This window comes from Ursus arctos, unplaced genomic scaffold, assembly GCF_023065955.2.
Source record: "Ursus arctos isolate Adak ecotype North America unplaced genomic scaffold, UrsArc2.0 scaffold_11, whole genome shotgun sequence".
In the NCBI taxonomy this organism is placed as follows: Eukaryota; Metazoa; Chordata; class Mammalia; order Carnivora; family Ursidae; genus Ursus; species Ursus arctos.
The window spans coordinates 70436412-70458429 of record NW_026622775.1 but is presented as its reverse complement, the minus strand read 5'-3'; the positions used below and the strand labels follow the sequence as shown (position 1 = coordinate 70458429).

Here is a 22018-nt window from a genome sequence, read left to right as displayed (position 1 = left end):
GAAGGAAGGAAGGGAGGAAGGAAGGAAGGAGAGACAAAGGGAAAGAAGGAAGGGGAAAGGGGAAGGGAGGAAGGGAAGTGGGGAAAAGGGAGGGAGGGAAAGAAAAGAATTTAATCAGAGAGATCCCTGGTTATTTCTGACTCCCAGAGATGTCACCTGAGCGAGACAGAGGGGATTGTGGTCAGCAGGAAAGCTTCCTCCTCTTCACTACCTCCACCCTGCCCAAACATTTAAGTGCTGCCATGTGCCCTGTGAACTGCTGTCTGTTCCATGACTGGTCCTCATAAAGTGGGTCCCACTGTGTATTCCGCACCAGCTGTCACAGCAGCCTCTCTGGTGACCAAAGTCATTCCCACCCCTTCCTGGCCATGGGAGAAATCCCCCTTCTGGAAACAGGGCTCTTCTCTGGGGACTGGCCCTCCTGGCCTTGGAAAAGGCCCACACCTAGGCGGTAGAGAAAGGGCGGGGAGGAGGGCGCCCGCAGGAAAAGCCTTAATGCTGCTTCCCGTGGGGTGGCGAAGCAAGTCTAAGCCAGGCGGTCTCGCCCGGCCGGCCTTGGTGAATCCCCAGTGATCATGAAGCTGGAGCTCCCGGTGGTCCTGGTGGTCCCCGGTGGTCCCGGTGGTGGTCCTGGACCAGCGGCAAGCAGCTTCACCTGGAAGCCTCTGTTAGAAATGCAAATTGCCTCGGCCCCACCCAGCCTCGCCCCACCGGAGCGGTCCGCAGCCCCGCGCTTTAACAAGCCGCGCAGGTGCGCCTAGGCAGGGCGAGGAGGAAGGGACGGCGGAGCGGAATGGGGCAAGAAGGGCCTCTTCTTTAAGACTCAGTCGACGGCGCCCTGCTGCCCCTTCGCGAGCCTCCTAACAGCCTGCAGTGGGCGACGGCGCTCAGGTGGGGCTGGGAGGAGGCCGGAGTGAGGGAGGCGGCGGCGGGCTGGCGGGAGGGCCCGGCGCAGGGGAAGGACAGCCGGGACCACGACGGCACCGACGGGCCCCGCGGGGCCCCCGAAGTGCCCGCCGGGCGGCTCCCATTATCTTTCCAGCCCGGGCGACCTAAGCGTCGAGCGCCCCACGCCGCCGGCCCCCGGCTGCGCGGCTGTGCCAGCCAGGGGCTTGGAATCGGGGCGGCGGGGCGGGATGCGGGTGGCCTCGCTGGGCGCCGGGCGAGCGGGGGCGACGGGCCGGGCCTCGGCTCACCGCGGGCGCCCATTCCACACAGCCGCCGGGACCCGGGCTCCCGCGCGCAGCGGCATGAACCTCAGCAGCACGAGCAGCGCGGCCGAGAAGGCGCCCAGGGCCATGCTCTGGGGTGAGTGAGGGCCCGGCGGCTCCCGAGCCCGGGGCGGGGGGAGGGGGGCGGAGATGGGATTTAAACGGGGAGCCCCTCCCCTGAGCCGGCCCGGCCCCCTTGCTCCTCTCCCTTCGCAGGCTGTGAGCTAAACCAGGAGAAGCGGACTTGGACGGTCAAAGCCCAGAAGGAGGGGAAGCAGGACTGTAAGCTGTTGCTCAGTACGGTGGGTGCCTCCCCCCAGGAAGGGCAGTCAAATGCAGCCGGGAGGAACCTGGACAGCTGCGGAGGGGCGGGGGCCGCTCTGGTTCCAGAAGGTGGAACCAGGGTTTCCCTCCGCTGCCCTCCGGTGATGCGGTGGCCTGTCTTCAACCACTCTCAGATTTGCTTGGGGGAGAAAGCCAAAGAAGAGGTGAACCTCGTGGAAATTCTGCCCCCAGCCAGCCAGGAAGACAAGAAGACCAAGCCCATCACCATTGCTTCCCTTCAGGCCTCTGTGCTACCTATGGTGAGACTTTCCCGGCAGGCTTAGGGAGACTGCCTGCCCTGGGTGCTAGGAGGCACTGCTCACGCCTCACCCCCTGGGTGGGGATGGACAGACACAAAGTGGGGATACAGTCGTTCTGCAGTAGGGCAGTCCTGCCAGAGGCCGTAGAGCCCATGACCAAGAGCCCTGAACTTAGGAAGCAGACAGCCCCATTTCCATCCTAGCCCACCCTTCCCTAGCGGTGTGACCTTGGGCAAATTAGCCACTCTTCAAAATCATGTTTTTAAACATTTTAATGCTGGTGACAGACGCTGTTGATGACTTCCATACTGATTGTGTATCCAGAAATTCTTATTTCTAATAATTATCCTGAGTTCTCTAGGCAAATCATCATTGTTAATGGCAGTTTGTGTGTCTTTTTGATCCAACTACACTAAGACCTCCAGTATAATATTGGGTAAGATTATAACAGTAAATGTCCTGGTATCATTCTTGATCTATATGTGTATTTTTATAGACTATTATTTGAGAGTGAGCGAGTGCATGTGAGCGTGGTGGGGAGGGAGAGAGTCTTAAGCCAACTCCGTGCTGAGCACACAGCTGGATCTCCTGACCCTGAGATCATGACCTGAGCTGAAACCAAGAGTCAGCCACTTAACTGACTGAGCCACCCAGGAGCCACTATATGTATATTTTTAAAGGAATGCTTCTAACGTTTCTTCATTAAGTATGACACATTTGGTAGACATGCTTTTTCAGGCCAAGGAAGTCCCTATCTAGTCCTGCTCTGCCTTTTAAAACTGGGATTTCTTCATTTTATTTATTTTTTCTTTTTTTAAGGATTTCTTCATTTTAATCATAAATGGTTAGCAAATGCTTTTCTATTCAGATAATCATAGGTTCTTTCTTTAACCTGTTAATGTGGTAAGTTATATTAATAGAGTACTATTCAGCCAACTCTGCTTTCCTAGGATAAACACTACTTGATCATACTATAAATTTCTAGATTTGCTTTGCTAATATATTAAAAAAAATTTTAAGATTTTATTTATTTGACAGAGACACAGCGAGAGAGGGAACACAAGCAGGGGGAGTGGGTAGAGGGAGAAGCAGACTCCCCGCTGAGCAGGGAGCCGATGCGGGCCTCGATCCCAGGACCCTGGGATCATGACCTGAGCCGAAGGCAGATGCTTAATGACTGAGCCACCCAGGTGCCCCAGATTAAAACTTCTTTGAAAAATTTATATACTCATAAGTGAAGTTGACCCATAAACTCCTTATCTTATTTGGGTGTCAAGGCATAGTAGCCTCGTGAACGGGGGGATGGAGTGTTCTCTCCTATGTGGTGGAACAGTGAAGGTAAGACAAATATCATCTGTCCCTGAAGATCTAGGAGGCCCATCTGTAAAACTGCCCTCAAACTCTTTTTTCCCCTCTGTCTATGAGATCTCCCTAGATCTCATTCATTGCCAGAGTTTTAAAGACCATCTATACAAATGAAGACTCTGATATTTATTGCTGTAAACCCACTCTTTCATGCTCCAGATTCTCTGTGCAACTCAATATACCTAAGAGATAACCCGTACTTAACAAATCCAATCCTTGATTTTTATCAGTGATCTCTTCCCCTAGCCCCGACCTGATCCTCTCCCAGGACATAATTGCTCTTCCAGTTAATCAGGACAAAAACTTCCTTCTCGAACTCCGCATATCACCAGCAAATCCTGTTGGCTCTACCTTCAAACATATGCCGACCACCTCTCACCACCTCCCTACTATACCCTGGTGCAGGTGACCATTACCTCTTGCTCAATTTTATCACAGGGCCTCCTACCTGGCCTACCTACCTCCACCCTTGGTTCCTTATAGTCTGTTCCAGGGTTCAACAAACTGCAGAATTAAACTCAGCCCACTGCCTGTTTTTATAAATAAAGTATTATTGAAACACAGCCACACGCCTTCATTTATGTATTATTCATGCCTATTTTCACTTGGTAACAGCAGAAATGAGTAGTCTCCACAGAGACCATATGGTTCACAAGCCTAAAATATTTACCGAATATCTACAGAAAAAAATTCCCCAATCCCCATCTATTCTATGCACAGCTGCCAGAAGGATCCTTTTATTTTTAAAAATATTTTTAAAGTAATCTCTACACCCAACGTGAGGCTCGAACTAACAACCCCGAGATCAAGAGTTGTGTGCTCTTCTGACTGAGGCAGCCGGGGGCCCCCAGAAGGATGCTTTTAAACAAAAGTCAGACCACATTGCTTCCCCACTAGAACACTTGGGTAAGTGCCTTCCCATTTCAGTTCGAATGATATATATATATATTTTTTTATATATATATATATATAAAAATCTCAAATATTTTCTTGGCTTGACTTTTCATTTCATAATAGTTTTTTCAAAGAGCACAACTTTTTAATTTTTATGAAGTCCAACTTGACGTTTTTTTCTCTTTTTTAAAAGATTTTATTTGAGAGAGAGAGACAGCATGAGCAGGGAGAGGGGTGGAGGGAGAAGCAAGACTCCCGAGTAGGGAACCTGATGCGGGGCTCAGTCCCAGGACCCCAAGATGGTGACCTGAGCCAAAGGTAGCTCCTTAACCAACTGAGCCATCCAGGCACCCCTGACATTTTTTTCTCTTATGGTTCATTTTTTTTTTCGTGTCCTGAGAAATCATTGGCTAAACTAAGGTTACAAATGTTTTCTTCTAAATTTTCTTCTACAAGTGCTATTGTTTTAGCTCTTATACTTAAGTCAATGATCCCTTTCAAGATAATTTTTTTGCATGCTATAAAGTAAGGATAGTGAAACATTTTTTTCCAAGTTGCTATCCAGTGCTCTGGTACATTTTTTTTAAGACTATTGTTTCACTGTACAATTATGTTAGCATTTTGCTGTAAGTCAATTGCCCATATATGTATGCATATATTTCTGTATTGTTTCATTGTTTTATTTTTTTTACCTTTACTCTCGTAACAGTGATTTGATTATCATAGTTTTATAGTGAATCTTAAAATTAGTGTGAGTCTTCCAACTTTGTTGTTCTTTTCCAAAATTGTGTTGGCAATTCTAGGTCCTGAGCATGTCCAGAGAAATTTCAAAATAGGCTTTCTTTAAAAATCAGCCTGTTGGGATTTTGACAGAGGTTGTATTGAGTCTATGGAAAGCATTGAGGGGAATTGGCATCTTAACAATTTTGAGTCAATAATAATTGAGCATACGTTTCTCTAAGTCTTTCACTTTTCACTCTAGCGTGTGTCTTTAACGTAACTCTAACTTTTCCTACTCGTATTTTGTAGTTTTCAGGGAACTGGTCATATACTAATACTTTGTAAAATCTACCCCAACATACTGCGTGATTTTGGGTGCTATTAAATATGGTATTAATGTATTTATTGAAAGATAAATCAGGTACCATAAGCTTCGCCTATTAAGGTACAATCAGATGGTTTTTAGTAAATTAAGAGTTGTGTAACCATCACAATCTAAGTTTAGAACATTCTTATCACCCCAAAATGTAACTCCATACCTACTAGCCGTCACTGCCCATCCCCCACACCTGCCTCACTAGGCAACCATTGATCTATTTTCTGTCCCTCCAGATTGTCCTGTTCTGGGCAGTTTACGTAAATAGAATCCTAAAACATGCGGTCTTTTGTGACTGCTTCTTTCACGTAGCATGATGTTTTAAGGTTCATCTGTGTTACAGCATGTAGCAGTACTTTCTTTTTATCGCCAAACGATATCCATTGTCTGGACATACCACATTTCAGTTATCCATTCAGCAGTTGATGGAATTTGTTTTATTTCTACCTTTTGGCTGTTGTGAATGCTGTTGTGAACATTCAGGTACAAATTTTTGTATGAACATATGTTTTTATTTCTCTTGAGCATATACCTGGGGGTACAGTTGCTGGGTCACATGGCTGTTGTACAATATAACATTTTGAGGAACTGCCAGATTGTTTTCCAAAGTAGTCACACCATTTTACAATCTCGCCAACAATGTGTGAGATTCCGATTTTCCCACATCCTTTCAATGCTTGTTATTGTCTGTAATTTTGGTTAGTCATTTTATTGGGTATGAATTGGCAGTCAATGTGGTTATTTTTTTAAGATTTTACTTATTTCTTTATTTGAGAGAGAGAGCAGGGGAAGGAGCAGAGGGAGAGGGACAAGCAGACTCCACACTGAGCACGGAGCCTGACATAGGGCTTGATCCCAGGACCCCAAAATCATGACCTGAGCTGAAAGCAAGAGTCGGACGCTTGATCAACTGAGCCACCCAGGTGCCTCCAAAGTGGTTTTGATTTGCTTTACCTAATGACCAATGATGTTGAGCCTCTCTTCATTTCTTTATTGGTCATTTACATATATATTTTTTAAAGATTTTTTATTTATTTATGTGACAGAGAGACAGCCAGCGAGAGAGGGAACACAGCAGGTGAGTGGGAGAGGAAAAAGCAGGCTCCCAGCGGAGGAGCCCGATGTGGGACTCGATCCCAGAACGCCGGGATCACGCCCTGAGCCGAAGGCAGACGCTTAATGACTGCGCTACCCAGGTGCCCCTGCATATGTATTTTTTAGAGCATTGTTTACTCAGGTGTTTATTCATTTTTTAAAATTTTATTTGAGCTTGATATTTTAATATTGGTCTTTAAATCATATGAGTTTTTATATACTCTGCATACAAGCCCCTTATTAGATGATTTGCAAACATTTTCTCCCATTTTCTGAGTGGTCTTCTCACTTTCTTTCTTTTTTTTTTTTTAAAGATTTTATTTATTTATTTGACAGAGATAGAGACAGCCAGCGAGAGAGGGAACACAAGCAGAGGGAGTGGGAGAGGAAGAAGCAGGCTCCTAGCGGAGGAGCCTGATGTGGGGCTCGATCCCGTAACGCCGGGATCACACCCTGAGCCGAAGGCAGACGCTTAACTGCTGTGCCACCCAGGCGCCCCTCTTCTCACTTTCTTGATGATATCATTTGCAGCACAAAAATTTCTAATTTTGATAGTCTAATTTATGTTTTATCTTGTGGCTTGTGCTTCTAGTATTGAATCTAAGAAACTGTCACTTAATCCAAGGTCATGAAAATTTGCTCCAATGTTTTCTTCTAGGAGTTCTATAGTTTCAGTCCTTACAGTTAAATCTCTGATCCATTCTGAGTTCATTTTTGTATACAGTATAAAGTATGCAAATGGTGAGGCACCTGGGTGGCTCAGTCAGTTAAGTGCCCACTCCTGGTTTCAGCTCAGGTCATGAGCTCCAGTTCATGGGATCAAGCCTGCGTCAGACTCCAGGCTCAGTGTGGAGTCTGCTTCAGATTCTCAGATCCTCCTGCTCTGCCCCTTCCTGCTCAAGCTTGCTCCTGCATGTGCTCTCGTGTCCTCTTGAGCCCTCTCTCTCTCTCTCAAATAAATAAATAAAATCTTTTTTAAAAGTTTTTAAAAATAAACAATATAAATAAAATCTGAAAGAAAGAAAGAAAGAAAGAAAGAGAAAAGGAGAAGGAAGGAAGGAAGGAAGGAAGGAAGGAAGGAAGGAAGGAAGGAAGGAAGGGGAAAGAAAGAAAGAAAGAAAGAAAGAAAGAAAGAAAGAAAGAAAGAAAGAAGGAAAGAAGGAAAGAAGGAAAGAAGGAAAGAAAGAAGGAAAGAAGGAAAGAAGGAAAGAAAGAAAGAAGGAAGGAGAAAGAAAGAAAGAAAGAAAGAAAGAAAGAAAGAAAGAAAGAAAGAAGGAAGGAGAAAGAAAGAAAGAGAAAGAAAGAAAGAGAAAGAAAGGAAGGAAGGAAGGAGGAAGGAAGGAAGGAAGGAAGGAAGGAAGGAAGGAAGGAAGGAAGGAAGGAAAGAAAGAAAGAAAGGGAGGCGGGGGTGGGGGTGAGCCCCTGGATGGTTCAGTTGCTTAAGCATCTGCCTTCCACTCAGGTCATGATCCCAGGGTCCTGGGATCAAGCCCCACGTCAGGCTCCTTGCTCCACAGGGAGCCTGCTTCTCCCCTTCACTCTGCCTGCCGCTCCCTCTGCTTATACTCACTCTTTCTCCCTTTGTTAAATAAATAAAATCTTTTAAAAGAGAGAGAGAGAAAGTATCCGAATGGTGTGTTTAAATTTCATTTTATCATTCAGTAGTATAGTTATGTAATTGTTTTAGTATTATCTGGCCTTGCTAAACTTGCATATAAATCCTAGCACCTTTTTGTTGATTCCTTAGAATTTGTTATGGGTTTATTCATGTTATCCTTGAATAAAGTAGTTTAACTTCCTGCATTTCTCTTTCATGCCTGCCTTCACTGACGAAGACCTCAAGTATGATGCTGAATAAAAGTAGTGACAGCAGGTCTGTCCTTGCCTTTTTCCAGTCTTCACCATTCAGACAGATGAAGGGTTCTTGTCGATGTCTTATATGAGGGTGAGGATGTTCCCTTCAAATTTCCTGAGCTATTTTGTCATGAATGGATGTTGAGTTTTGGCCAAGAATTCTTTTCTGCATCTATTGAGGTTATTTTTTTCCTTTATCCTATTATGTGGCAAATTACATTTATTGATTTTTACAATTTTATTTCTTCAATTTTTTAAATTTTGGGTATGCTCCACGCCTAACACGGGCCTCGAACTCACAACCCCAAGATCAAGAGTGGCATGCTCTACTGACGGAGCCGGCCAGGCGCCCCAACACGAATATCCTTTTTTTTTTTTTTAAAGGATTATTGAGTCTGCCTTTTTTTTTTTTTAAGATTTTATTTTATTTATTTGACAGAGATAGACAGCCAGCGAGAGAGGGAACACAAGCAGGGGGAGTGGGAGAGGAAGAAGCAGGCTCCTAGCAGAGGAGCCCGATGTGGGACTCGATTCCGGAACGCCAGGATCACGCCCTGAGCCAAAGGCAGATGCTTAACGACTGAGCCACCCAGGCGCCCCAACACGAATATCCTTAATAAAATATTAGCAAATGGAATCCAACAATAAATAAAATAGTACATTCTTGGGATAAGTTCCATTCAGTCATGATGTATTATCTCTTTATGTATTGCTGGATTCCGTTTGCTAACATTTTATTAAGGATATTCGTGTTGGGGCACCTGCCCGTCTCCATCAGTAAAGCATGCCACTCTTGATCTTGGGGTTGTGAGTTCGAATCCCGTGTTGGGTATAGAGATTGCATAGAATCTTTATATATATTTGTGTCTATATTTATGAGCAACATTGGACTGCAGTTTTCTTGTCATTTCTTATTTCTGTCTGGTTTTACTATTAGGTAATGCTGGCCTCATAAAATGAGAAGGAAGATATTCTCTTCTGTTTTCTGAAACAATTCATGTAACTTTGGTATTTTTTTCTTAAAAGTTTTGGTAGAAAAAATGTGTGAAGCAATCTAGTTAACTACAACTTAAATTTCTTTCATAGATTTAGGACAATTTGCGTTATTTTTTTTTCTTATGAGAGCTTTATGTCTTTCAAAGAATTTTTCCATTTTGTTCAAGTTGTCAAATTCATTGGCATAGAGTTGTCCATAATTTCCCTCCTTTTCTGTAAAATCTGTAGTAAACTCTATTCTTTTGTTCCTGATAATGGTAATTTGTGTCTTCTCTCTTTTCCTTGTACAGTCTCGATACAGGTTTAATATTTTTATCCATCTTTTCAGGTGCCCGCTTTTGGTTTCAATTTTTCTCTATTGTTTACCCACTTCTGTATTTTATTGATCCCTGTTCTTTATTTCCTTTCTTCTATTTGGGTTTTAATTTGCTCTTCTTCTAGTTTTTGAAGCAGAATCTTACATTATTGATTTTTTTCTTTTTTAGACCTTTGGTCTTTTTCTGATACAACCATTTCATGCTATGATTTCCTTCTAAGCACCTTTCTGACTTCATCCCACAAATGTTGATAACTACAGTTTTCATTTTCATTCCATTTAAATTATCATATAGTTTTCTTCTTTAAACCCTGGGAAATTTAGAAATATGTATGTTTTTAAATTTCCAAATAGGAATTTTGTAAGATTCTCATTGATTTCTAGTTCTGTCTCATTGTGATCTGAGAAAATACTCTATATGAGTTCAGTCCTGGGTTCTGACTTTTATGACCCATAATATGGCCTAGTTTGGTGAATATTTCCTTAATGCTCAATGAATGTGTGTTCTGTGGTTGGATGTATTTTCTTATTACTGTCAATTATATCAAGTTGGTTGGTAATTTTGTTGGAGTCTTCCGTATCCTTACTCATTTTCTGTCTACTTGATCTGTTATTGAGAAAGGACTGTTGAAGACTTAACAATAATTGTACTTTCGCCTGTTTCTCCTTTCAATTATCAGTTTTTACTTCATGTATTTTGAAGTTATTTTATTAGGCACATACGCTTCTAGGATTGCTCTATCTTCTTGATTAATTGATCCCTTTATTATGAAATGTCCCTCTTTATCTGCGGTGAATATTCTGAAGTCTACTTAGCCTGTTTAATACAGTCCATCTAGCTCCCTTTTGGTTAGTGTTGTGTGCTATATTTTTCCTATTTTTTTAAATTTTGTCATTTTACTTTTAACTTCTGTATCTCTATATAAAGTAGGTTCCCTTTAGGTACCATATAATCGAGTCTTCCTTATTTAGCCCGTCTGGTCATCCCTGCCTTTTAATTACAGTGTTTGGATTGTTAATATTTAAAATAATTAGCAACAAGGTTGGATTTTAACCTATTGTCTTGCTATTGGCTTTCTTATTTGTCCTGTGTGCCTTTTCTTGTTTTTGTTTTTTTTTTTCTGGCCTTTTTTGGGTTAGCTAAGTGGTTTTTATGATTATACTTTCATCTCCACTATTGCTTTCTCAGATATACCTCATTATTATTTTTTTAGTGGTTGCTCTAGAATTTGTAGGTGCGTCTTTAAATTACAACAGTCTATATTCAAATAATTTTATGCCACTTCATGAATGATATGAGAGTCTTGCTACAGTATACTTCATTTCCCATTTCCCATCCTTTGTGCTATTATTGTAATAACTTTTGTTTCCGCATATGCTATAAATCCCACACTACATTGTTAATACTTTACTCATGACCCTGAGATCAACACCTCAGCTGAGATCAAGAGTAGGGTAGTCAACCTACTGAGGCGCCCAGACATCCCTTAAGTTTTTATTAGTTTAGTGACCTCTACAGCCAGCATGGAGCTTGAGCTCACGACCCTGAGGTCAAGAGCCACGCACTCCTCCGACCGAGCCAGCCAGGCAACCCTAGACAGTCTATATTTTAAAGAGATTAGAAATTAGAATAAAACATTGTTATGTTTACCATTTCTGGTATTCTTCATTCCTTTGTGTAGAACTCTAGGCTGACTTTTTCCCCTTCAACACTTAATAACATTGCTCCATTGGCCTTCTAGCTTGCATAATTTGGAGAAATCTAGTATCCTTGTCTTCATTCCTCTTTATGCAGTTCTTTTTTTCCCTCTGGCTGCTCTAAGATTTTATCCTTATCACTGGTTTGAACACATTATAAAAAGCCTTGAGGTTCATTGAACTTCTTAAATCTGTGGGTTAATTGTTTTCATCAAATTTGGAAATTTTTTGACCATTATTCTGCAAATATTTTTTTTCTGCTCCCCACTTCTCTCGTCTCCATTGCAGAATCCAGTTACAAGTTTATAAATTGTGTTCAAACCTACCTACTTTGTCTCCCTGATCTATCAATTACCAAAATTAATGTGTTGAAATTCCCTATTATGATTGTGGATTTTCAGTGGCTTCCTCTTATAATTTTATTATTTGCTTTATATATGTTTATTTTTCAATTGAAAAAATGTTTAGATAATTGTAGATTTACATATACCTGTAAGAAATAAGAGATCCCTGTATATTTTGCCCAGTTTTCCCCCAAGTAACATTTTGCAAAACTGTAATATAACCTTGAACCGAGGATATTGACATTGATACAATGGAGCCGTCTTGTTCAATACAATTTCATCACCTAAGTTCATATATTTAGCACCAACCGGGGGTGAGGGAGACAACAGGGATCCCTCATATTACCCTTTTATAACCATACCCACCTCTCTTCTGCCTCCTGTTGGATCCCTAACCTCTGGTAACCACCAACCTATTCTGCATTTCTAAAATTTTGTTCTGGAAATAGTATCATACATATGTAACTTTTTGGAACAGACTTTTTTTTTTTTCGCTCAGCATAATCTGGAGTTTCATTGAAATTGTTGTGTGTATTCTTTTCATTGCTGAGTAGTATTCCATGGTCTCACTGTACCACAGTTCAACCATTCATCTGTGGGAAACCTGAGCTGATTCCACTGTGGGGCTGTTATTAATAAAGCTGCTATGAACATTTGTGTAAAAAACTTTATGTAAGTATAACTTTTCCTTTCTCTGGGATAAATTCCCCAGAGTACAATTGCTGGGTCATATGGTGGTTTCTTGCTTACTTTATTAAAATGCCAAACTGTTTTCTAGAGTGGCTGTACCATTTTACATTTCTACCAGCAGCGCACGAGTGATTGCATTTTCCCGCATCCTCATCAACATTTAATGTTGTCACCATTTCTGTTTTTAGCCATTCTAAAATGTGTGTCTTCATACCTCATAGTGCTTTTAAGTTGAATTTCCCTTCATGGCTAATGATGCTGAACACCTTGTCGTGTGTCTGTCTGCCATCTGTGTATTCAGCAAAATGTCTGTTCATGTCTTTTGCCCATTTTTTTCTTGGATTGTTTTGTTACTGTTGGGTTTTGCTAATTCTTTGTAGATTCTAGACACTAGTCTTCAGTCAAGCCTATGGTTTGCAAATATTTTCTCCCCAGTCTGTAACTTGTCTTTTTATCCCTTTCCAATGAACTTTTATGGAACAAAAATTTTTAATTTTGCTGAGGCCCATCTTATCAGTTTTCCTTTTATGACTTTTGGTGTTAAGTCTAAGAACTCTTTTCCGGCTCCAAGGTCACAAAGATTTCCTACGTTTTTTTGTCCAGAAGTCTTACAGTTTTGTTTTACATTTAAGTCTATGATATGTTTAGAGGTAATTGTGGTAGAAGTTGTGGGGTTTAGGTCAAGCTTCCTCTCTTTGCCTCTGGAGATGGACCTGCTCTGGCACCATTCGTTGAACAAGCTGTCCTCCCTCCCTTTAATCAATCAGGCACCTTCGTCAATAATCAATTGCACATGTCTGTGTGGGTCTATTTCTAGGTCTTCTGCTTTATTGATCTTTGTGTCTCTCCTTCCAATACCACACAGTCTTGATACTGTAGCTATAGTCTTATGTATGTTTAGACTATGTTGTTGGTGCATATGATTTACAGAATTGTCTTCCTGGTAAACTAACATTCGGTCTTTATCCCTAAAAATGCTTATTGAATTCAAGCTTACATCATCTGCTATTAATTTGTTTTCCAGTTTTCTCTTAATATCCATTTTCCTTTATTCCTTAGTAATGGAATTCATGACTTTTAGCTGGCCACAGGCTACCTTATGAGAATAGGGCATGGCCATGACGTTCTGGCCAATGGGATGTAAGCAGAAGTGGCAAAGTGTCTTTAAAGAGAGATCATGTGACCATTTTTATCCCTTCCTCCTTCTTGCTGGCTGAAATATGGATGTGATGGCTAGAATGTGAGCAGCCTTCCTGGACCAGAAGGTGGAAACCATGTATTAAAGATGGTGGACTAACACAATAGGAAGAGCCTGGATCCCTGGCGATTGAAGAGTGGTATTCCCACAGCTCACTGCTTATATCCAGATTTAGTTTATGTGACAAGGAAACAAGCTTCTATGTTGCGTAAGCCACTGGCATTGAGTTTTCAGCTGTTTGTTTACAAACCTAATCCTGACAAATACAACTAGCTTCATTTTCATAAGGATTTTTTTAAAGCAGTTTTAGGTATATAATAAAATCGAGAGGAATATACCTCTTACCCCACATATACACAGCCTCCCCCATTGCCAGCATCCCTCACCAGATGGTACAACTAGCTTCATTTTTGTTTTAAATAGGTATGCTTGCAGTAACAGAGACACAACTACATGGACTCAAACACATTCAAGAGTCATTTCTGTCTTGGATAGAAGACATCCAGAGATAGGCAGTACAAGGCTGGTAAGATGGCTCCATGGTCACCAAAGACCCAGTCGTACCTTCTCTTTCTCCTCTCCTTGGTTCAAAGCTTCCATCTTCAAGATCATCTTACAGTCCAAGAAGGCTGCTGCAGCTCCAGCTCTCACTTCTGCATTTAGGGTAATAGGCAAGAAGAAACGGGGAGACCAAAGAGGCTTTTCTCAATTCTCTGTCTTCCTTTTAAAGAGTCTTCACACAAGCACCATCCACCAAATTCTGCTTACAACTCATTGGTCCAGAAATTAGTCATATGGTCACAGCCAACTGCACAGGAAACTGGGGAATACAGTCTTTGGTGGGTACAGTATTTGAATAATATTTGTGCACTGTTATTATGGCAAAAGGTAAGAATGGATATTACATTAGCCATGAGAAGCCTCTGCCACACCTGCTATGTATGCTTCCATATCTTTTCTTCAACATTTCTATGTGCTTATGTTTTAGGCATGTATCTTATAAGCAGTAAGTAGGTACGTTTTATTTTAATCTATCTGGCCAATATAGTCAGTTTATGTTTACTGTGATGCTAATATACTTGGATTTATTTGTAACATGTACTTTGTGATTCTCCATTCCTTGCTTTTTCATGGTTTGTTTTTCTTTTTTCTTCTTCTTCTGTCTTTTATTAGATTAAGGTTTCTTTTCCCCTTTCCTATTGGTTTGGAAGCTGTTGAATCTCATTCTAATTTTTATTAGTTCTTAATTTTTTCACAATCATGCATGATTAGTCTACAATTAATATTTTATTCCTCCCCCTAAATAACCCAGGGAGATTTTCTAATTACCCTCTTCTTAACTTACCCGTTGTTATCATGTAGCATCTTAGATTCAGCTTGTTTTAAACACGCTCAATACTAGTCATTACTAGTATGATTTTGTTTTACAGTAATGCTGACTTGGGTTTTTCTTTACTGACCAAGTTGCTTGCTCACCACTGCTGCTCATATCCACCTCTTCCTTCTCCATGTAATTGTCCTCTTTTTTTTTAATTTCTTTAAATTCAATTTAGTTAACATATAGTGTATTATTAGTTTCAGGGGTAGAATTTAGTGATTCATCATCAGTTGCATATAACACCCAGTGCTCATCACATCCCATGCCCTCCTTAATGCCCATCTCCCAGTTACCCCATCCCCCCACCCACCTCCCCTCCAGCAACTCTCAGTTTCCTAGAGTTAAAAATCTCTTACGGTTTGCCTCCCTCTCTGTTTTTTTTTTTTTAAGATTTTATTTATTTATTTGACAGAGATAGAGACAGCCAGCGAGAGAGGGAACACAAGCAGGGGGAGTGGGAGAGGAAGAAGCAGGCTCATAACGGAGGAGCCTGATGTGGGGCTCGATCCCATAACGCCGGGATCACGCCCTGAGCCAAAGGCAGACGCTTAACCGCTGTGCCACCCAGGCGCCCCCTCCCTCTCTGTTTTTATCTTATTTTATTTTATTTTTCCTTCCTTTCCCCTATGTTCATCTGTGTTTTGTTTCACAAGTTCCACATATGCGTTAATTCATGGTATTTATCTTTCTCTGACAGACTTATTTCACTTAGCATAATACCCTCTAGTTCTATCCACATCATTGCAAATGACAAGATTTCTTGCTTTTTGATGGCTGAGTAATATTCCAGTGTGTGTGTGTGTGTGTGTGTGTGTGTGTGTGTGTGTGTACACACATACCACCTCTTCTTTTTGTTTTGTTTTTTTTTTAATTTCAGTTAATTCACATATAATGTATTATTTGTTTCAGGGGTACAGGTCTGTGATTCATCAGTCTTACACAACACCCAGTGCTCATTACAACCCATACCCTCCCCAGTGTCCACCACCCAGTACTCCATTCCCCCACCCACTTCCCCTCCAGCAACCCTCAGTTTCTTTCCTATTTAGAGTCTCTTATGGTTTGTCTCCCTCTCTATACCACGTCTTCTTTATCCATTCATCTGTCGATGGATATCTGGGCTCCTTCCATAGTTTGGCAATTGTGGACATTGTTGCTATAAACATTGGGGTGCATGTGCCCCTTCCGATCACTATGTTTGTATCCTTTGGGTAAATACCTAGTAGTACAATTGCTGGGTTGTAGGATACCTCCATACCCTTTTTTTTTTTTTAAAGATTTTATTTATTTATGTGACAGACAGACAGCTGTGACAGAGAGATAGCCAGCGAGAGAGGGAACACAGCAGGGGAGTGGGAGAGGAAGAAGCAGGCTCCCAGCCAAGGAGCCCGATGTGGGACTTGATCCCGGAACTCCGGGATCACGCCCTGAGCCGAAGGCAGACGCTTAACGACTGCGCTACCCAGGCGCCCCCCTCCATACCCTTTTTAAGGAACAGGAGGAAACTCCATACTGTTTTCCAGAGTGGCCGCACCAGTAACTGTCATCTTTTTGAGACCTCATTGAGTAGGTCTGCGAGTAGGGAACTCACTTGGGCTTTGCCTGGAAATATCTTTTATTTTACCCTCATTCCTTCATGATATTTTGGCTGTGTGTAATTTTACATAGAGAGGTAGTTTCCCTCAAAACTTTGAAGATGTCATTCTGTTCTTCTGGTTTCTGGCATTGCCGTTGAAACCCTCAATCTGTCTGGTTATTATTCCTTTTTTGGAAGTCTGTCTTTCCTCTCTAGTTTATTTTAAGATAACCTCTTTGTTTTTGCTATCTACCCTTTCACTATGGGATGTTCAGGTGTACATTTATTTTTATTTATCTGTTCAGGGCCTAGGTTTCCTGGACGTGAGGATCTGTGTCCTTGATGGCTTCTAGAAGCTCTTGGTCACCACTTTGTGTATCGGCTCCATTGTCCCCAGTCCCTTGCTGCAATTAGGCACGTGTTGAATCTGTTCACTCTGTCCTCCATTCCTCTCAGCTGCTCTTCATATTTTGTTCACCTGCCTCTGTACGGCATCCGGGCAGTTTCCTCACAGCACGATTCAGTTTACTGATCCTTGTTTTAGCTGATTTATTCTGTTTTTTAATGCTTTGTTCAGTCCAGAAGCTGCATTTGGTTCTTTTTATTTCTCCTAATACTTGTTCTTCCGGTGCTGATTCCTACTTTCGCTTTATTTGATTTTCATCGACCTGATCTCACAGTTGTTGAGGTTGTTATTCTTTCATCTCGGTTCTTGTTCATGCCTCTGTGGTCATCCTGTTTCCTTCTGCTCCCTCTAGCAGGGCTGTGTCTTGTATGTTTTATGATTTTACATGGGGCGTTGTCTTCGGGGTCTTGTTTTTTTCTCGGGAGGAATTCCGTGTGAAGAAAACTGACAGTGTCCTGAGAGAATAATTTTGTATTTGTGTTTACCATTTGCCCAGGAATGTCACCAGCCTGGGATCTTATACAAGTTTCTTGACTTTGCCTCACTCACCAACTGAATTCGAACTTCGTGTGCGTGAGAGGTGCGTCACGGTTTTTAGGTTCTCACGGGAGACTTTTATCCCCCTTGCATTTCCTTCCTTCAGGGGTGGGGGGAGGGGGGTTCCTAGTAGGTGGATTTGGAATTCTGTCGTCTCCTAGGCTCACCCGGACCCTGGAGCTTTTTACTGAGGTGCAACCCTTGGAGGGTCCTAGCCTCCATTCATCGGGCTCCGTGACAGTGCTCCTGTCTTGCGCCCAGGCCCTGTCTCCTGTCCATGAGTGTGTGTTAAAACCCAAGGCCATGGGACGCCCAGGTGGCTCAGTCGGTTAAGCATCTGCCTTCAGCTCAGGTCATGATCCCAGGGTCCTGGGACCGAGTCCCGCATCGGGCTCCCTGCTCAGAGAATTCTGCTTCTCCTTCTGCCTGCACCTCTCTCTCTGTGTCAAATAAATAAAATCTTTAAACAAACACACATACAAACTCAAGGCTAGAGCTGTTGTAAGCACATCTCCCCCTTAGCGGCTCACGGCCCGGGACTTGCGCACTCTGCCCCTTCGTTTCTGGTGCGGGGGACTTCAGCCATGCCATGAAAACACTGGGGTACATTTCATCCAGCATTCCTAGGTGTCAATGGCTGCGGAGTTGCTGTTTTCGCTTATCTCCTTCCTGCCTGAGCCCGAAACACTAAATTAATCTCCTTGAGCCTCAGTTTCCTCCTCCATAAAGTCATGGCACCTCCATCGTGGGATTGCTGTGAAGGGTTCAATGAATAAAGCAGGTAAAATGCTTAGCCTAGGGCCTGGCACGTGGTAGGCAGTCAATACATAGGGGTATCATCATTGATACTCCAGAAATTTTGGAAAGTTTGGAGAAGTATAAGGAAAAGAAATATCCTACCTGAAAATTATGGTTCACACTTAAGAGAAGTCTAACTTTATTCGCATATCTATCCACACACTACTGGAACTGTACATACATACCCCTTTGCGTCTGCTTCTCTCATCTGATTCGCGTCTTATTCGGGTCGGCTGCCGTAACTAAATACCAGAGTGAGGGGGCTTAAACCACAGACATTTATTTCCTCACAGTCCGGAGGTCAGAAGTCTGACACCACGGTGTCGGCACGGTTGGATTTGGGCAGGGACCCTCTTCCTGGCTTGCAGATGGCGGCCTGCTCACACGGCGGAGAGACAGAGCAGAGGGACCCTCTGGTCTCCTTTACGAGGGCACTCATCCCGTCATGAGGGCCCAGCTCTCCTGACCTCATCTAATCCTAATTACCTCTCGAAGGCCCCACCTCCAGGTACTCTCACACTGGAGGGTAGGGCTTCCGGTAAGAATTTGGGGGACCCAGTTCAGTCGGTAGCAGTCAGACTTCTCTACTTAGCCGCTGCCCCTCAGCTTGGAAGCCTGTTGGGGTCTAACAAGAAAGGGGTCATCTGATTCACATTCTCCTCCGACGGAATCCACCTCAACAGGACGGGGCTGAGGACGCGGTGAGGCCCAGAGGACCTGAAGTGTGTGGAGTTGGGGTTTGGGGAATCAATTCTGACTGTTTCTGCCGGAGACCAGCCCCCAGGCAGCTGCCGGGGCTGAATGAGCCCATCTTCTCTGCTCCTGCAGGTCGCCCTCATGGGATTGGAGCTTTCTCCTCCAGTCACTTTCCAGCTCCGGGCTGGCTCTGGACCCGTGTTCCTCAGTGGCCAGGAATGTTACAGTAAGTCGAAACTTGGACCTGGGGAAGGTCTCAGAGTACAGCGCCTACCCAGCCCAGGGCCAGGGAGGGAATAGGCACTCCGGCGCTGGAGGGATTCTTGAATTATTAGCAAAAATCCCCAAAGGCAGAGTGACAGCCAGTAGTCTGGACTGGAAGTCCTCTTCTACCTCCCTGCCTCTGTGGGCCGCAGTCCCCTTGCCTGTCACACGAGGGTGGGGGTATACTGGGTTTCACGTTCGAAGAGCAGCGGGGAGGAGGAAGTGGGATGTTCAGGAAAAAGCAGTTTGCGTGGCGCCCAGTGCTACCGCACCTCTGTTAGCCGCCGCGAGGCACGGAGCCAGAGGAGTCAGACGGACTGTGCCGCAGACGCTCTTCACGGCCTTCTCTGTCCGGCTGTCCCTCTCCCATCGGGGCACTGTCCCGCCCCAAGACACTGGCAGGCTCTACTTCCTTTAGGATGAAGTCTGCATTCCCTCGCTGTCCGCTTCGCTGGCACCCTTTGCCCACCCGCACCCTCTTCTGACTGCTTCCCCGCCAGAGCCACAGCTGGCCACGTCCCCGGCCCTCTCCTGCCACCCCAGCTCTCTGGGGTTCCGGACCCCTCACCCCACCCAAGCCTCCACTTTGTCCGAGAGGCCAGGAAGGGTCTAGGGGAGGCTGCAGGTGCTGGCTTCCCCAGGGCAGCTCTGAGAGCAAGACCCATCGCAGAACGGGAGCTAGGCAGAGACCCGGGGCTCCGCGGCCCTGCCGCCTTTCCATGCCACCGCAGACACGGCAGACCTGTCCTGGGACGAAGAGGAGGAGGAACTGGAGGAGGAGGAAGGGGACAGCGATGAGGTTGATGACCAGGACGAGGACGAGGACGATGTAGATGTGTCCCTAGAGGAGGAGACTCCTGTTAAACAAGTCAAGAGGCTGGCGTCCCAGAAGCAGGCAAGCATTGCCAAGGTGAGGGAAGGGACCCCCAGAGGCTCCTCAGAAACCTGGGCCAGGCCCGCCGCATGGAGCGTGCCTGAGTGTGACGAAGCCCAGGCAGGGCCCGCCAGGTGCTCAGTGCCTGGTGCTCAGCGGGAGTCCGCTCTGGCCCTGGGCCCCTGCCCTGACCACCCCAATACTGCTTGTGTTTGGTTTCCAGAAAAAAAAGGTGGAAAAAGAAGAGGAGGCAGTGAGGTAACTCTTTCCATCTATTAACTCGGCCGCAATCTCGTAGCGGGGGTCTAGGGGCTAGAGAGAGTATGCGAGCACTCCTGGCTGCCACAGCCTCTTAGAAAAGCACTGAAGTATTCCTACCTCTGACCTGATTCCACGTACGACAGTCCCTTCCAAAGGATCCCATCCAAAGTGTGGGTAAAATGATATGCACTGAGATGTGCATTATTCAAGTGATAGTAAAAAATGGAAGCATTCTAAATGTGGACCACTATAACAGTTGATTAAGCTATGTCACATTTTCCCAATGGAATGTGACCTGGTTCCTATGAAGAATATAACATCCTGGAAAGTGTTTATAGAATTTTTAAAAAACAGGATATTAAGTCATTTTCATGTTATTTCTCATGTTTTTAGAAGAAAACAAAGCAAAAGGCCCTAAGAGGAAACACACCAAAATGTTAATACTGGTGGGGAAATAAAGAAAATAAATAATTTAATCTCTATTTGCTATATTTTGTGTAACATAAACATTACTTTTATAATGAAAAAGACCTATTTGTGATAAATAAAAGAAAGCAGATGGAAGCTGAGAAGAACAAACCATCTTGTTTAAGCTGAGAGAGTCAGAGTGGTGCCCGGCAGGTGACAGTTGGAGAGGGGGATTCCACACACAGCCCCGGCTTGCAGTGTGGGCACTGAGAGGGTCCGGGCTACAGGTGTCAGGCTGAGCTCTCTCTCCTTCCCACCCACATCCTCTCTCCTTGCCCCACCCCACCCAATTCCAGACCCAGTCTTAAAGACAAGAGTCCTGTGAAAAAGGTGAGCACCAGAAGAAGGGGCTGGTCCTGGGGCAGGGGGTGCAGAGGGAGGGAGTGGGACACTGGCACCCTCCCTTCTCCCCACAGGCCAAACCCACACTGAAACCCAAAAAGCCAGGATCCAAGAAATGAGGGGCCAGGAGTGGCCTGGCTGCAGTGACCGAGGGAGAGCTGGCCAGAGCACCATGCCACAGCACCATGCCGGGTGGCCTTCCTCGGTGTGTTACCCCGGGGCCCCCCACCCAGCCTCTCTCCATCGGAGTCTCACTGGGATGGAGCTGTTGGGGGTGACACAGGAGGCCCTCACCCCAACTCTCGAGTTTCAGCAGTCCCTGGAGGGAAAAGCTCCAACCTCAGGGCCACAATAAAGTTTGCTTTGCCGGACCTTGTTTCTGCCATCTGTTCCCAGGGGCCGTCCTTCTTGCTGGCTGCAGTGAACCCGTGTGCCCGGCAGAGGGCGGCCATGTGCCAGCCGGGTTCTGCTCTGCTCTTTTATCTCCCTCTCTTGTCCTCAAACTCCCACCTGCGCCCCCCAACAGCTTTTGGGGAAAAAACCAAGTGTCTCAACCCCTTGCCCAGCTTCAACTTTCTGCCCCTGGCCTGAGGGAGGGGCTCCAGCTGGCGTGGGTCTTCCTGCGTCCATGCTCCCTTGTGGCTGGCTGCTTTTCCGGGTACCAAACCAAAGGGCGAGAGCTGCCCACCCTGCCAGGAAGGGCCTTGGCCCCTGTCTGACTAGCCTGAGGACTTCTCTCCTGGCCCTAATCACGTCTGCCGGTTGTCAAATACACAGGACATCTACTGGAACCCCGGAGGGATGCTAGTTGTGCGTTCCTGGGCATGCCTCTTGCTCATTCAGGTGAAGATCTGTGTCAGGCAAGAACCCAGAGGCCTGTACCTTTAAGGAACCCCCCAGGCAGGGCACGCGAGGCAGGCCTTACAGAGGCTACGGAGGGTCCGTTACAGGAAGTGGACAGGTAGACACTCTTAACTCCCGTGTGAGGCTTCCCCCAGGGCAGTTCCCAGAGCCACGGAACAGGGCTCCCCAAAATGTTCGGGTGAGGCGAGGGGGGACTGGCAAGGGGGTGAGTGC

The 22018-nt window shown here is 44.7% G+C and overlaps 1 protein-coding gene across 2 annotated transcripts; it reads left to right on the top strand.

Annotated features, from left to right (window-relative positions):
• Window positions 1–1250: 1250 nt before the first annotated feature.
• NPM2 (nucleophosmin/nucleoplasmin 2) lies at window positions 1251–21060 on the top strand. Of its 2 annotated transcripts, XM_026519087.4 has the most exons (8): window positions 1251–1308; window positions 1428–1513; window positions 1670–1795; window positions 18865–18958; window positions 19728–19906; window positions 20094–20128; window positions 20896–20929; window positions 21016–21060. In XM_026519087.4, the coding sequence occupies exons 1-8, from the start codon at window positions 1251–1253 to the stop codon at window positions 21058–21060; spliced, it is 657 nt and encodes a 218-aa protein (XP_026374872.4). The 2 variants fall into 2 exon arrangements, with proteins under 2 accessions (XP_026374872.4, XP_057165956.1); XM_057309973.1 differs by lacking the exon at window positions 1670–1795.
• The last annotated feature ends 958 nt before the right edge of the window (window positions 21061–22018 follow it).

Coding starts and splice junctions, on each gene's coding strand:
- NPM2 (XM_026519087.4), top strand. CDS start 1,251: ATGAACCTCAGCAGCACGAGCAGCGCGGCCGAGAAGGCGCCCAGGGCC. Junction 1,309..1,427: donor GCCCAGGGCCATGCTCTGGG/GTGAGTGAGGGC, acceptor CTCCCTTCGCAG/GCTGTGAGCTAAACCAGGAG. Junction 1,514..1,669: donor GTAAGCTGTTGCTCAGTACG/GTGGGTGCCTCC, acceptor AACCACTCTCAG/ATTTGCTTGGGGGAGAAAGC.